The 16,058-nt window shown below is 41.8% G+C and overlaps 1 protein-coding gene across 1 annotated transcript; it reads right to left on the bottom strand.

Moving 5' to 3' along the window:
- Positions 1-2,059: 2,059 nt before the first annotated feature.
- Positions 2,060-2,983, bottom strand: LOC115457085 (olfactory receptor 11H6-like). The gene has a single exon (XM_030186508.1). The coding sequence runs from the start codon at positions 2,981-2,983 to the stop codon at positions 2,060-2,062; it is 924 nt and encodes a 307-aa protein (XP_030042368.1).
- Between the last annotated feature and the right edge of the window lie 13,075 nt (positions 2,984-16,058).

Raw genomic sequence — 16,058 nt, 5'->3', positions numbered from 1 at the left:
TAGGATTTATTTACCGCCTTTTTGAAGGCATTCACTCAAGGCGGTGTACAGTAAGAATAGATCAGACATGAGCAGGAGGCAATTAGAGCAGTAAAAATATTTGAACAACAATGCAAAGTATGGCATGGTATACTACTTAGATAGATGCTCAAAAACAGTATGGACTGTTGGTCCTGATTACGTAATCTAATACTGCAAAGACTGAACAACAGCCAAACAGAATCATAAAGAGTTGTGTAAAACAGATATCAAATGTTGAAGGGGGGAATACCCTCAGAAACCAAGGTACACACCACGGTCTGATCAACAGGATACTGATATCTATATAAGATTTTGTATCCGTGATCTGATCTCTTTCATAGGGTAAAACTGTTCCCTCCTCTTCTCAATCCAGTCTGCCCATGTTAGAGCACAAGTTTAGGAACATTTCTGAGTAACAAAACTCAACCAAGCAACAGCATAGCATAAATTACTTAGCTTTGTCAAAACTGGCTTGGCAACCCCACGTTCTAAGAGAAGGCTAGACAGCTTTAAATCAATACCCCTGCAATTATGATTTAACTATGAGGTTCCTGATGAAGCCCAGATGCGGGCGAAACGATTTGGGCCCCGTTGAATCAAAATCAGTATTTGAATGTGGGGTTGCCACCGGAAACCATCAAGGTCTAAAATAACGGGAAAAACGAAAGAAAGGAAACATTTTGAGACATAAGACAGGACGTGATACTTTATTTATTTTATTTGTTACATTTGTATCCCACATTTTCCCACCTATTTGCAGGCTCAATGTGGCTTACATAGTACCGTAAAGGCATTCGCCAATTCCGGTATGAGCAAATACAGTAATGTTGTGGTAGAATAAGGTACATGTGTAACAGACACATTAGGGAATCGTAGAGAGTAAGAGTTATTATTTGTCCATTACGAGCTTTGGTTTCATTGTGTTGCACAGTACAGGCATTTAGTTGGGTCGGTAGGGTATGCCTTTTTGAACAGATTAGTTTTTAATGATTTCCGGAAGTTTCGGTGATCATACATTGTTTTCACGGCTTTTGGTAATGTGTTCCATAGTTGTGTGCTTATGTAAGAAAAGCTGGATGTATAAGTTGATTTGTATTTAAGTCCTTTGCAGCTTGGGTAGTGGAGATTTAGTTATGTTCGTGTTGATCCTGTTGTGTTTCTGGTTGGTAGGTCTATGAGGTCTGTCATGTATCCCGAGGCTTCGCCGTAGATAATTTTACGGTACGAGAAGAGGGATAGAGCTACAATCATTGATAGGAGAGAGGGTAGGAGAAGACAGAAGGGAAAAATTCTACATTGTCAGCCAGTCAAGACTGCATGTATAGTTTGCGCAAACCAGGGCAGCTTTTTATATGTGGAAGTTGTGACATCACTATTTCCATGTCTAAATGATGACACATTCCCAAATTCTATAAACATTGCATCCAACTTACCTTAGAGTGAAAGTTCTGCTTGGAAGTTAGGGCTCTGTTTACAAAGATGTGCTAGCGTTTTTAGTGGGCGCTAACTGTGTAGGAATATTATAGACATCTACACGGTTAGCATGCACCTCATTTTTAGTGTGCTCTAAAACGCTAGCACACCTTCGTAAAAGGACCCTTATAGAATAAGATCATTGCCAAACATTGATAGTAACATGCACTAACTGGCAATAATTAACAAGCGCTAATTGGCACTAAGCAGTGTTAATTTTTGCTAATTGGCACCAATTAGCAGTTATACGCAATAGACCTTAATCTGTATTTTATAACATGTACAAACAAAATCCATAACATTCTCCCACTTCATGCAAATATACGGGCAATCCTGCAGATATTCTAGAAGAGGCTCTGCATTGATAGATCTTTTTTTTCTAAAATACTTCTCGAATTGAGCAGGGCCAGACTAGGACATCTGAATTCCAACATTCAAGTTCCATGGAAAATGGGACTTTTTATGATATAAACAGTTGTTCTTAACCCTGACTGTCCCCAAGACAGAGTTGATAAGCATTTTACTAAGTACAGTATATAGCATAGGAAAACAGAAGAATAAATTCTCAAAAACGCATCACCTTCTTCACCGCCTCCAGGACCTCCTTGTTCCTTAGTGTGTAGATTCCTGGATTCAATAGAGGAGTCACAACTGTGTAGAACACAGCTATTACCTTATCTATGTCAAATGGGTGATTCCCTGATGGCCTAATGTACATATACATAACACATCCAAAAAAAATGGACACCACAATGAGGTGGGAGGCACAAGTAGAGAAGGCCTTACGGCGACCAGATGCAGATGGGATTCTTAATATAGTTTGTATAATGAAAGCATATGAGATGAAGGTAAAAGAGAAGGTAATATAGACCAATAGAGCAATGTATACAGTAAGGCCCACTTCTGTTGAATAGTCCCTTACGCAAGACAGTTCCAAGAGAGGACCTGGATCACACAGGAAATGATTAATCTTATTTGGGCCACAGAATGGCAAGTTTGATATTAATATTACAGGAAACAAAGCCCAGAGGTATCCACCAATCCAGCATGAAGCAACAAAGAAACAACATTTGTTATTGCTCATCAAGATATTGTAGCGAAGAGGATGGCAGATGGCTAGATATCGATCATAACCCATGACAGTGAGAAGCAAACACTCAGTCGCACCACTGCTGAAGAAGAAATAAAATTGTAGGAAGCAACCCTTGAATGAAATAGAGTTAATTCTAGACAGTAAACCATAAAGCATTTTTGGGACCGTGCTGGTTGTGTACCAGATTTCATCAAATGACAAACTGCCAAGGAAAATGTACATAGGTTTATGGAGGGAAGTGCTAGACCATACCAACATGATGATGGTTAGGTTCCCAACCAATGTGAGAGTATAGATTACTAGGAACATTGTAAATAGAACAGTCTGCAAACTTTCAGTGATGGTGAGTCCATGAAGAATAAATTCTTTCACAAATGTTTGGTTTCCTCCTTGCATCTCTCCAATGTTTCCCCTGAAAGACATAAGAAAAGCTAAAGAATTGGAAAAGGAAATTAATTCATTAAGGGGGGAGGATTCATCAAGGTATGGTAAAAATTCACACTTTAGCGCATCTTGATGTCCCATGGGATTCAGCAAAGGCATGATCCTAGTATTACAGGTTGCTGAATCTCATTTTAAATGAATAACGCTACTTGTGAGCCACCTCAGAAGCAGGCAAGACCTGCTTCAGGTACTTGAAGCACTTCAATAAAATAAAAAGTCCCAGAATTTGGGGAAAATTCAAAAAGCGCAAGTTCAATCTTCTCTGATTATTATGTTTGCTCAATTTGATGATGTACTAAGGTCTTATCTTTAATCAGCTCCATTTTTACTTTTTTCATTTCCTTCAAATTGTGCTCCACTGCTGCTAGTTTCACTTTCACCTCTTGTAATAAACCCCCAAAGTTCTGGGATAGCTAAACCATATTAAATTTTATATCAGCGATTTCAGTATTACTATATTCAGCGATTCGTTTATTCTCACCAGAACAGTCCAAATACTGTCCAGAGAAATCACCAGTGGCTTCGGCAAAACGGAAACAGACACTTGGGGTATGTTCAGATCATGTGTCATTGCAACATAGTAGAAAGCGGTAGATAAAGAACAGTATGGTCTTTCTAGTCTGCCCAACAAGTTAAACTGATTACATATGGTATGAAGTAATACCTGATCTTGATTTATCCTTGCCTTTTTTAGGGCATAGACTGTAGAGGTATGCCTAGCACTGGTCTTGTTCTAAAATTTCTGATGGATTGTGTCTCAATCCATTGCTGGGCAGTGGTGGCTGATTCTCCTTCCCAACAACTTGGGGCTTGTCCTGCCACCACCAAATCATTCCTTGATCCAAGTTGATGGATAGTCTGGCCTTTGCAAGCAGGACTCATGTTGGCTTACCCTGCTCCTTCAGGCTGAGCCATTTGCGTGTCTGCTCCATAAAGGCTCTCGCAACGCCAGACTCGAGACTTTACAGGAGGGGATAACAAAATCCTTTCTCCAATCAGGCTCGAATCTCCACTCTTTGAGACCATAGCAGGAGTTAGACCCAACGTTTAGAGAGGAGGCTGCTGGAGGAGCTCTCAAAAACCCTTCCTTTTTGGGTCATAACGTAAAATAAGAACATGAACACAACAAGGAAATAGCTTAAGATGCCAAGGCTCTCTCAGGTACGTGCCACCATCTTGTCCCATCCCTCTCTGCAAATGTTCAGTGTGTTTTACAATTCTAAAGGAATATAACCCATTCAAAACAATAGACATACATATACTTGTGCACAGTTCATTCCTATCCATCGATCTTTTCCTTTATTAACTACCCAATAAGGAACAACCATATTGTTGATATTCAACACTAGTTAACTGGGTTGAAGAGGCTCCTAGCTAGTTAACTAGTGCTGACCAGGTCCACACGTGATATTCAGACATGTACAACCAGATTGTGCCACTGAATGTCATGGCAGCATCTGGTTAGTGCTGGAGCGGCCTTGAGGTAGACTCAGGGTGGAGCCAGGGAACTGTGAATATTCAGCATTGATAACTATTTGGTTAAATAAGGAGGGCAAAAAGTATGTCTTAAGTTAACCGGGATTCTATCTGGAAACCAAATCCAACTATCAGTAACTCATTGAAGAACACGGAGTACCTGCATATTCAGTTCTGGTTCCTAAATATGGACCAGCGTTGAACATCAGGATCTAATATAGTTGTTAGGGGCCAGCATTTTTAAAAAATCACTGGCGGGCAGCTGGAATGGAAAGGCTAGTTTGGCAACAAAAGTGTAAGCCTCGGAGATATACTCACTTTTGGTCACCCTTTTTTCGGCCTTCTCTGCCTTCTTGACTTAGGGCCCTGTTTATTAAGCTATACAATGGGCATGCTAGCTTTTTAGTGTGCGCTAAAAATGAGCAAACGCTAATGTGAGAGACACTCAGGAATATATGGGCATCTCCAGCGTTAGCGCGCGCTAATTTTTAGAAATGCTAGTGCACCTTAGTAAACAGGGCCCTTCACTTGTTTAGATGATTTAATCCTTACAAAAAATAATAACACAATACTTTCTTTTCCACTGAAGCGAAAATAATATAGAGATCAGTGCCGCCTACATCTAAATCATTAAACCATAAAGCTAATAGCTAATGATTATTCTGAAAGGAGGGAAAAGAGCCCCACAGAGCTCCTAGACAAGAAACTGCCCATTGGAGCTGAAACGGACGCATAGCTGTCCTCTGTTCATCATAGGCTCAAAAAAACCCCTTCAAAAACAGATCCAACCTTATGGTACACTTTATACATCAAACCAGCAAAAATGACCGAAAGAACACTTATCTTTCACGCTGGAAGACTTGGACCCCGTTCCTTTCTGCTGCACCAAGTCTTCCAGCTTGAAAGATAAGTGTTCTTTCGGTCATTTTTGCTGGTTTGATGTATAAAGTGTACCATAAGGTTGGATCTGTTTTTGGAGGTTTTTTTTTGAGCCTATGATGAACAGAGGACAGCTATGCGTTCGTTTCAGCTCCAATAGGCCGTTTCTTGTCTAGGAGCTCTGTGGGGCTCTTTTCCCTCCTTTCAAAATAATCATTAGCTATTAGCCTTATGGTTTAATGATTTAGTTGTAGGCGGCACTGATCTCTATATTATTTTCGCTTCAGTGGAAAAGAAAGTATTGTGTTATTTTTTGAGGAGATTTTTCCACATCCTATTAGCTGGTGATTTAATCCTTACTACATTTACTATACACGCTCTTTCTCTAGATGCCACGTATAAATAGCTTGAACATGGGGAACTTAATGGATTGAGGCAACACTTCCCTCCCTGATCTACTGGAAACTCTGTCTGGGATTTGTATCTTTTTGTCACTGGTTCATCATTTCTTGATATTCTCATTGTTGGTTCCTTTAAATATGAAAGAGTTTGCTTTTATATTACAGCTTGACTTGTGCATATGACTTACAAGGCTATTCAATTCTTGTATCAATATTCTGCTGTACTGTTCATTTCTTTGTTATGTCTAAATAGCAATAAAAATGATTTGAAATAAAAAAAAAAAAATCACTGACCACTGCCACCTGGATATTGACTGGTATTTGGTTACTACATCCAGTGGCGGAGCTGGGGGGGGGGGGGGGGGGCACCAGGGGAGCAGCCACTCCTCCAAATGGAGTTTTGCCGGTGCCTATTTTTTTTTTCAATGTGTTGCATTGAAAATGTGCTCTGGCACCGGCAGAAGTCCGCTCTCGTACCACTCTCGCTCCCCCCCCCCCCCCCGTGCCGTCAACCTGGCTCCGCTTCTGACTACATCAACATCTCTCATCAGAGTCTAATATTCGTCACTCGTAAGCAAGTAAAGTATTTATACTCTGTAGACTGCTGAAGAACAGATCTGCATCAGAGCACCGAGCAGCACCCCACTGTTAGATACAAATGATGACTACAGCACAGATAGGTGAAAAGCAGATCTATAGAATTTATATGAAAGGTGAATCCAGCTGTCACTGCCGTTCCAAAGGACCTGCATTAAAAATTTTTAATCATTCTGGGACCCTTTACTAAGCCGTGTAGAAGTCTATGCGTGCCCAATGCGCATTGATTTTGAGTTACCATCCGGCTACCGCGTGGCCCTTGCAGTGATTTCATTTTTTTACGTGCGTCTGCTGTGCACTCCAGAAAACATTTTTATTTTCTGACGCACAGACGGTAATAGGGCGGTCATTGGCATTTTATGCCCGTAGACCATTACAGCCCGGTTACCATGTGAGACCTTACCGCTAGGTCAATGGCTGGCAGTAAGGTGTCAGACCCAAAATGGACGCGCAGCAATGTTCATTTTGCTGCACATCCTTTTTCGGCCAAATTTTAAAAAGGCATTTTTTTAAGGTGCACTGATAAATGATTCTGTGCGCATGCAAAACACGTGTCTACACTACCGCAGGCCATTTTTTTCAGCGTGCCGTTGTAAAAGGGCCACTACGTGAATGATACACACTTTTCCAACTCAACGCACTTACCATTGTGACTCTTGTTTTGAATAGCATTGCAAAAGAAGAGAGAAAAACTCCAGTAAAGAAAACAATGTTGAACTGTCCATGTTTCAACCGTAGTGCAGGTCTCTCCTCTGGGCGTGTTGCCTTTGCTGTCTCTGCGCTTTATCTCTATCCCTGCGATGCCTTCTTGAGCTTCTGATCAGCACCACAACACCGTAGGTTTCCAAAATTCCCTAATTACAAAAATATCAAACACAAATCCACTCAAACTCGTGATTTCTCTCATTTAGGCATTAACCCCTGGATTCTATAAAATGCACCTAAAGATTTGCACCAACATTGGTGCAAATTCTATAAGAAGCTTCGGAGCCCTTTTACAGAGCGGTGGTAAGCCCGATGCAGGCTTACCACTCTGTCTTTCGGGACTACCGCTGGCCCAACAGGGCCACCAGCAGGAGCCCCGGGTGCGCCATTTCCAGAGGAAAAAGTAAACCTCCGGAAATGGTAATGTGGCGGTAACCCAGCAGTAATATGGCATCACTGCATGCTGTCCAGTTCCCGCTGGGTTAGCACCAGAGCCCGTATCACCACCTCAATGGGTGGCAGTGAGGAATCCCTGCTGCATGACCACACAGTGACAGTTATCTCACTGTGTAGCCATTTTTTTTCAGGTTTTACTGGCTGCAGGAAAAATGGCCCTGGCACAAGGGGAAAACCACCCCCGCCACCAGCGCAGGGCCCTTTTCTTCTGCAGCTTAGTAAAAGGACCCCTTAACAAGCTAATGAGTGCTGATAATGTCACTTAACAAGCAATAATGTGCATTAATTGGCACTAATTAGAATTTAGATGCACAACTCACTGAACTTTTAACACTTGCAGGCAAGGAAGGGGTGTGATTATGGGTGGGGAAATGGGCGTTTCATGGGCATTCTTAAATTTAGGTGCGTAGGTATAGAATAAGGCCCTGTGTATCTATACTGTAATGGAATCTATGCGGGTTGCAAAGACCAAATCATAAAGAAACTTCAGACCGCCCAAAGCACAGCAGCCAGGCTTATATTTGGAAAATAGCGGCAAACCACTCCGAGAAAAACTGCATTGGTTACCAATCAAAGAACGCATCACTTCCGAAATCTGCACGACTGTTCACAAAATTATCTACAGTGAAGCACCGGGATACATGACAGACCTCATAGACTTGCCAACCAGAAACGCCACAAAATCCGCACGATCATACCTAAATCTCCACTACCCGAGCAACAAAGGACTCCAATACAAATCCACCTATGCATCCAGTTTTTCATACTTAAGCGCACAGCTGTGGAACGCACTGCCAAAAACAGTAAAAACTACGCTCGACCACCTAAATTTCCAGAAAGCACTAAAGACAGAACTGTTCAAAAGAGCATACCCCACCGACCCAACATAAAATAACTGGACATCTGCGACACAATGTAACCAAAGAATGTAATGGACATCACATGACTCTTCCTCCCCTCTCCCTATCTAAGTTCCCCCCAACCGTACCTACCATATATGTACCTCATTCTATCACAATATCGCTTTGAATGAATCCAAACCATGTATTTGTGCAGACTGGAATCGGCTAACGCCGTTTATGGTAATATGTAAGCCACACTGATCTTGCAAAATGGTGGGAAAATGTGGGATACAAATGCTACAAATAATAATAAATAGTAATAATAAATCTATGCGCTGGGATTTACACCACGTTTTCAATGGTGTAAATGGATGCACGGAGATTTAGGTGCTGAAATATCAACCAAACGTATTCTATATTTATAATTTATTGCATTTGTATCCCACATTTTCCCACAGGCTCAATGTGGCTTACAATACATCATGAATAATGGAAATGTATAGGAGAATATACATTTAGTACAACATAAGGATCTTGGGTACTATGATAGCGATGAAACATGATAGTAGAGTAACAAGCAAATGTTGTAAGACAATTCTGGATATATGTGTAGGGATTCACATTTGTTGACCTTTGTGGTATGCCTTGTTAAAGAGATGAGTCTTCAGCAGTTTGCGGAAGTTAGTTACTTCGTAAATCGTTTTCAAGCTGCGTGGCAGCTCGTTCCAGAATTGTGTGCTCAAGTAGGAAAAGGTTGACGCGTGCGTTAGTTTGTATTTTAGACCTTTACAGTTGGGGAAGTGAAGATTGAGGAATGTGCCACGTCTAAATCTAGGCACAGAATATAGAATACGCTTAGTCAGCACTGATTTCAGCATTGAGTTTTTTAGGCACCATATATAGAATCTCCCCCTAAATGGTGGAATTCTATCCCAAGGGAAAGAAGGCAACTCAATGACTATCTGACCTTTCGCAAATTCTTGAAGGCTTTTCTTTTCAATAAATTCCTTCAGTCGCTGTTGAAATTGGTTATAGTCAAGATCTTTCTCCTTGCTGCTACTTTTTCAAGAATGTTCCTTTAACTCTTACAGTTGTCATAACATGCATTATACAGTAAATTGTATTGTTTATTACTTAAGTAAGCCATATAATTGTATTTGGATAATGTGGGATACAAGTATCAAATAAATAAATAAACGGTTTTGCCATGTTAGTCCACCTCAATATGTAGAAAAAAGGTTGAACAAATAAGTTCCAGATTATACGTTTTTGTTGGAGTAAAATTTTATCGGTTTCTTTCAACAAACTTTCTAGCATTATCTAATCTGATAAGATAGTTTTTGAAAGCTTTCCAAAGAAACGTTGTTAATTTATCCTAATTTTAAAAAAAAAAAAAGCCTAATAAACAAGTTAGCCTAACGAAAAACATGTTTGTTGACCCTTATTTTCAAATAAGTTAAGAATCAATTACTCTTGTATACGTGATCGGAGGGGGGTAGAGATTTAAGACAATTAGGCCCCCTTTTATCACGCCATGCTAATGGCTGCTGCGCGGCAATGCTGATGGAGCCCATTCCATGCACTAGTCAGAACGCAGGCCATCCTTTAGCACAGCTTAGTACAAGGGTCCCTTTTGTAGTGGATTTCATCTGATTGTTTTTCAGAACTTCTTGATCTACTCCCTCACTGCGTCCAGAAACAGGAATCTTCTAGGATGGTAAAAGGATAAAAATGTCTCCCCCTGAATGTAAGGTCACTAGTGCTCTATGGAGTCCTTTTACAAAGGTACGTTAACGTTTTTAGCCTGTGCGTTAAATATGCACGCGCTAAACGCTAGCTTGCCTTTGTAATAAGGACCCCTTTGTGTTTTGTACATTGATTTGTCTTTTCTTTAATGCCTCTCTGGTGGGTTTTGGGATTAATCATTTGTTAACACACGTTTAAGCATGCCTTAACAATATAGTGCATATTAAATCAAGTTGACACTTCCGAATATACAAATGAATGTGTGTCGAGATATTTATCACTGATTTGTCATTAAAAGGAACATGCAGAATGAATGGAATCAATTTCAACAATTGTGGAAAGGAACTGTAAATTATTGCTCGGTGCTCAGCTTTGGTGGATATTTTGTTGTATTTCTTGTTTGTGGCACCATTGAATTCAATTTTTATAGTTTAAGAAAATTGTAGCTACCACTTACCATTACTATAGTGTTACTAGACATAAGAAGCACTGTACATATATATAATACACATATTTATTTTATTTATTTGTTACATTTGTATCCCACATTTTCCCATCTATTTGCAGGCTCAACGTGGCTTACATAGTACCGTAAAGGCGTTCGCCAATTCCGGTATTTATTTTATTTTATTTACCACATTTATACCCCACATTTTCCCACTTAGTTGCAGGCTCAATGTGGCTTACACAATACCGCAGAGGCAGGCTCCGGTTCGGTAAAATACAAATACACAATATAATGTTAGGCATATAAGAAACATAAATAAAAGCAACAAAGAAATAGAGGTGGTGATAAAAGTCTAATACGGTCCATAGTTTTGCTGTGTCGCAGGAGGTATGAACAAATACAGTAATGTTGTGGTAGAATAAGGTTGAACTTGCAATCTAGTCAAGGTAAACAAACAGGACAAACTCTGCTACTTACTATAAGGGAGTCTCCAGGACCTATTGAAGTATTTGACTATTGTCTCTTCGACTCGATAAAGCAGAAACTTGAGAAACACAGCCTTTCGTCTCTCACTCCACGAACTTTAAGCTCAGAGCTCAGGCTGAGTGACCTTCTTTCCGGGGAACTCTAAAGGCACTGGCATTCCTAGTCTCAACTTTATAAAGGATGATGTCTCTTGCAGGACCCAGGACCCAGGGAGAATAAACTAGGATTCTTAGGTCATCAAAGATTCCTGAACTTTTAGCAGAAGTGCTGTGCCCGGTGAAGTCATTAATTCTTCTGTAATTATGTTGCATATATTAACACAGAAAATTTATTTTGAAGGACTTTCTGCTTTAGCCCGTCTCCGACAGCATGGGCTATAGGGGCCATTTTAGTAAAGGTGTTCAGCACTTAGGGGTCCTTTTACTAAGGCACAGAAGGCCTAACGCAGGCCTACTGTGTGGAAAAAGGGCACTAGCACAGGATGCCCTGAGGCATGCAGTGGTAGTTCGGCCATCAGAACGCACTTCTTCCACAGACAAAAAAAAATATTTGTTACCATTATTTGTATTTAATTATTTATTTGTTACATTTGTACCCCACATTTTCCCACCTATTTGCAGGCTCAATGTGGCTTACATAGTACCGTAAAGGTGATTGCCAAGTCCGGTAGGGGAACAAATACAATGTGATGTTAAGGTCGGATAGGGTAAGTATGGGAACTTGACAGGTATTTGTGACCTGGATTGGCCACTGTTGGAAACAGGATGCTGGGCTTGATGGACCTTTGGTCTGTCCCAGTATGGCAATACTTATGCACTTATGATACAGGCACATTAGGGGTCAAAGATAGGGGAGGTTATATAGTGTCCAATACAATCTGTGGTTTTGCTGTGTTGCAGAGTTGAAGCATTTATGTTGGGTCGGTATGGTACGCCTTATTGAACAGGTAGGTTTTTAGTGATTTCCTGAAGTTTAGATGGTCATAGATTGTTTTCACACCTTTTGGCAGTGCGTTCCATAGTTCTGTGCAAATATAGGAGAAGTTGGATGCATAGGTAGCTTTGTACTTGAGTCCTTTGCAGTTTGGGTAATGAAGGTTTAAATATGTTCGTGATGCATTATGCGTTAAGGGGTCCTTCTATCAAGCCACGCTAGAAAATGGCCAGCACTTGAACGTGGGTTTGCCACACATTCCAGCCACTTTCTAGCATGGTTGAAAAATGGCCGCTGCTATTTTTTTTATGACCATGTGCTAATTTACCCATTAGCGTGTGGCCATTACCACCGGGAGTTCTTACGCCACCCATTTCGAAAGGGTAAGGGCTCCCGCATTACTCCTGTGGTAATCGGGTAGCGTGCAGTAATATGCCCACTCAACTCAATAAGCGCAGACATGCCTACTCTCCTTTTTGCAGACATGGTAAAAACTGGCCCAGCGCACGCACCTACACTACTGCAGCTTAGTGAAAGGACCCCTGTATTATTAAGGTGCAGATTCGAGTTGGTGAAAGAAAAACTCTTGGATTTACTTCCATGGAGTTTTGTGTTAGATGTATGGCACCCATATCAATGTTGTACGGCCAAGAGTACAATGCTTAAATCTCCATATGTGCTGCCTTAGATAAAACAATCTTACAGCACTGGACAAGGGAGGACGAAGTGCCATTAGCAGGGTGGATGTCTAAAATGTTGGAACTTGCTAAGTATGAAAATATGCTGTATCAGAAATCTCATAAACTGGAATGTAAACAATATGCCGATATTTGGCATCGGTTCCTGACTGAGACTGTGTCTCACGTATCATAAGGTACTTCCACTAGGGGGGAGGGAGGGGGGTGGAGATTGGGATGGAGGAGAAGGGGTAGAGTGGGAAAATTGGGGTGATAGTGGGAGGTTGAGGTTGGGTTGTGTGGGGTGTGTGGGGGGATATATCCAGTCGGGGATATAGGCACAGGCAGCTCCTTGTGACTCTGGGCAAGTCACTTAAACCTCCATTGTCCCATGTAAGCCGCATTGAGCCTGCCATGAGTGGGAAAGCGCAGGGTACAAATGTAATAAAAATAAAATAGATACTATTGGAGATTCTACATGGAATGTTGCCACTATTGGAGATTCTACATGGAATGTTGCTATTCCACTAGCAACATTCCACGTAGAAGGCTGCGCAGGCTTCTGTTTCTGTAAGTCTGACGTCCTGCACGTACGTGCAGGACGTCAGACTCGCAGAAGCCTGTGCGGCCACATTGGTGATCTGCAAGGGCCGACTTCTACATGGAATGTTGCTAGTGGAATAGCAACATTCCATGTAGAATCTCCAATAGTAGCAACAGTGGAGGAGTGGCCTAGTGGTTAGGGTGAAGGACTTTGGTCCTGAGGAACAGAGTTCGATTCCCACTTCAGGCACAGGCGGCTCCTTGTGACTCTGGGCAAGTCACTTAACCCTCCATTGCCCCATGTAAGCCGCATTGAGCCTGCCATGAGTGGGAAAGCGCGGGGTACAAATGTAACAAAAAAATAAAAAAAAAGTCAGCTGGTCATCGCTAGAATGGGGGATGGTGTATGTATTAATAGATCTTTGTTGATGTTCTGTTAGTTACATATGTAGTGAGAGCATTGTTTCACTTGTTGAAAATGTAATTGCTGCTGCACTGCTGGCTTCAATAAAAAGAAATTAAAAAAAGATAAACATCTAGATATGTTTTCGTAAATTCTATACAACATCAAGTAATCATAAATTTAAGCTTGATGTAATTTGAGCTGACTATGGTGATTTCAGAAACTTTTAACCCAGTAGCTCCTGCCCAGTGTGGTGCCTTTCCTAGTTTTGTGTGACTCCCCCTAGTGGTCATGTTTCCTTATATATTGGCCATCAGGTGGATTTTGAACACCATTGATGGCTACTCAAAATAACATTCAATGCTGCATAACACCCTTAAGGGACGAGTTACTTGAGGACTATTTTCTTCCTCTCTTTCCATCCATGCTAGAGTGTTATATGCTTTGTATGTTATATTTCCACATGATATAGTTATCTTTCCCTCAGATGCAGGTGTTTTAGCCAAAACATGCTCTTTGTCAGGTCCTAATTATCCCTTTTGGCTGAGAATAAAGTATTTACTGCTTTCCATTGCTTGTGTTTTTTCTTTGTATTTCCATCTTCACTTCTGGACTTCTTCAAGTCTTGTGGCAGAAGATTTCCTCTTCTTTGTGGTGTGCCTTGGGCAGGACTAAAATATGCATGTCTATTCCTCATTTTCTAAAGGAAGTACTTGTGTGTGTGCAGTGGTGTTCCTAAGTCAGCTGCCACCCGGGGCGAATCACCGCTGCACACCCCCCGGCAGAGCACCCCTCTAGCGCACCACCCCCAGCCCCGGTGCATCACCTCACCCCCCCTAGCACCTCCACCTCCCCCCCCCCCCCCCCGGTGCATTTCTCTTACCTCCTGGGAGTGCTGAGAGCAGTTGCAAGGCCGTCAGCTCCGCTGGTTCCCTGAACCAGGAAGTAGTATCTGAGGGAGCATGGAACCGGTGGAGCCGACAGCCATTTAACTGCTCTCATAATTCCCTTGCAGCCTGCACCTGGAGCGGACCGCCCCCACCGTCCCACCCTCGGTATATCGCTGTGTGTGTGTGGGAGGGGTGGATTTCCATATCATGTTTTATACCACCTGAAAGGCATTCATATAGAATTGTTCCCTTTTTCTAGGGCTTTAAATCCCATGTACTCATAATTTATTTCTACCACCAAAATGAAACTGTTAAAACTGTGGCTTAGCGGAGTTTAAAAAAGGTTTGGGTGGCTTCCTAAAGGAAAAGTCCATAGACGGTTATTAAATGGACTGGGGAAAATCCACTATTTCTGGGATAAGCAGTATAAAATGTTTTGTACATTTTTGGGATCTTGCCGGATATTTGTGACCTGGATTGGCCACTGTTGGAAACAGGATGCTGGGCTCGATGGACCTTTGGTCTTTCCCAGTGTGGCAATATTTATGTACCCCTTAATTGGTGGCACTTACACGTGGGTTTATATGTGGAAGTTGTGAAATTTTCACTTCCACGTGTAAGTGCTGACACCTCCACATGGAATCTTTGGGGGTCAATGCCATTCATTTTTTCAATGTGTAAACTGGTAAAATGACATCTCTCTTTTTTGCACATGTAGGCATACAGTGGGGGAAATAAGTATTTGATCCCTTGCTGATTTTGTAAGTTTGCCCACTGACAAAGACATGAGCAGCCCATAATTGAAGGGTAGGTTATTGGTAACAGTGAGAGATAGCACATCACAAATTAAATCCGGAAAATCACATTGTGGAAAGTATATGAATTTATTTGCATTCTGCAGAGGGAAATAAGTATTTAATCCCTCTGGCAAACAAGACCGAATACTTGGTGGCAAAACCCTTGTTGGCAAGCACAGCGGTCAGACGTCTTCTGTAGTTGATGATGAGGTTTGCACACATGTCAGGAGGAATTTTGGTCCACTCCTCTTTGCAGATCATCTCTAAATCATTAAGAGTTCTGGGCTGTCGCTTGGCAACTCGCAGCTTCAGCTCCCTCCATAAGTTTTCAATGGGATTAAGGTCTGGTGACTGGCTAGGCCACTCCATGACCCTAATGTGCTTCTTCCTGAGCCACTCCTTTGTTGCCTTGGCTGTATGTTTTGGGTCATTGTCGTGCTGGAAGACCCAGCCACGACCCATTTTTAAGGCCCTGGCGGAGGGAAGGAGGTTGTCACTCAGAATTGTACGGTACATGGCCCCATCCATTCTCCCATTGATGCGGTGAAGTAGTCCTGTGCCCTTAGCAGAGAAACACCCCCAAAACATAACATTTCCACCTCCATGCTTGACAGTGGGGACGGTGTTCTTTGGGTCATAGGCAGCATTTCTCTTCCTCCAAACACGGCGAGTTGAGTTCATGCCAAAGAGCTCAATTTTTGTCTCATCTGACCACAGCACCTTCTCCCAATCACTCTCGGCATCATCC

Source organism: Microcaecilia unicolor, chromosome 14, assembly GCF_901765095.1.
Source record: "Microcaecilia unicolor chromosome 14, aMicUni1.1, whole genome shotgun sequence".
Taxonomy (NCBI): Eukaryota; Metazoa; Chordata; class Amphibia; order Gymnophiona; family Siphonopidae; genus Microcaecilia; species Microcaecilia unicolor.
The sequence above is the reverse complement of the archived record's forward strand: the minus strand, read 5'-3'. Positions and strand labels throughout refer to the sequence as shown.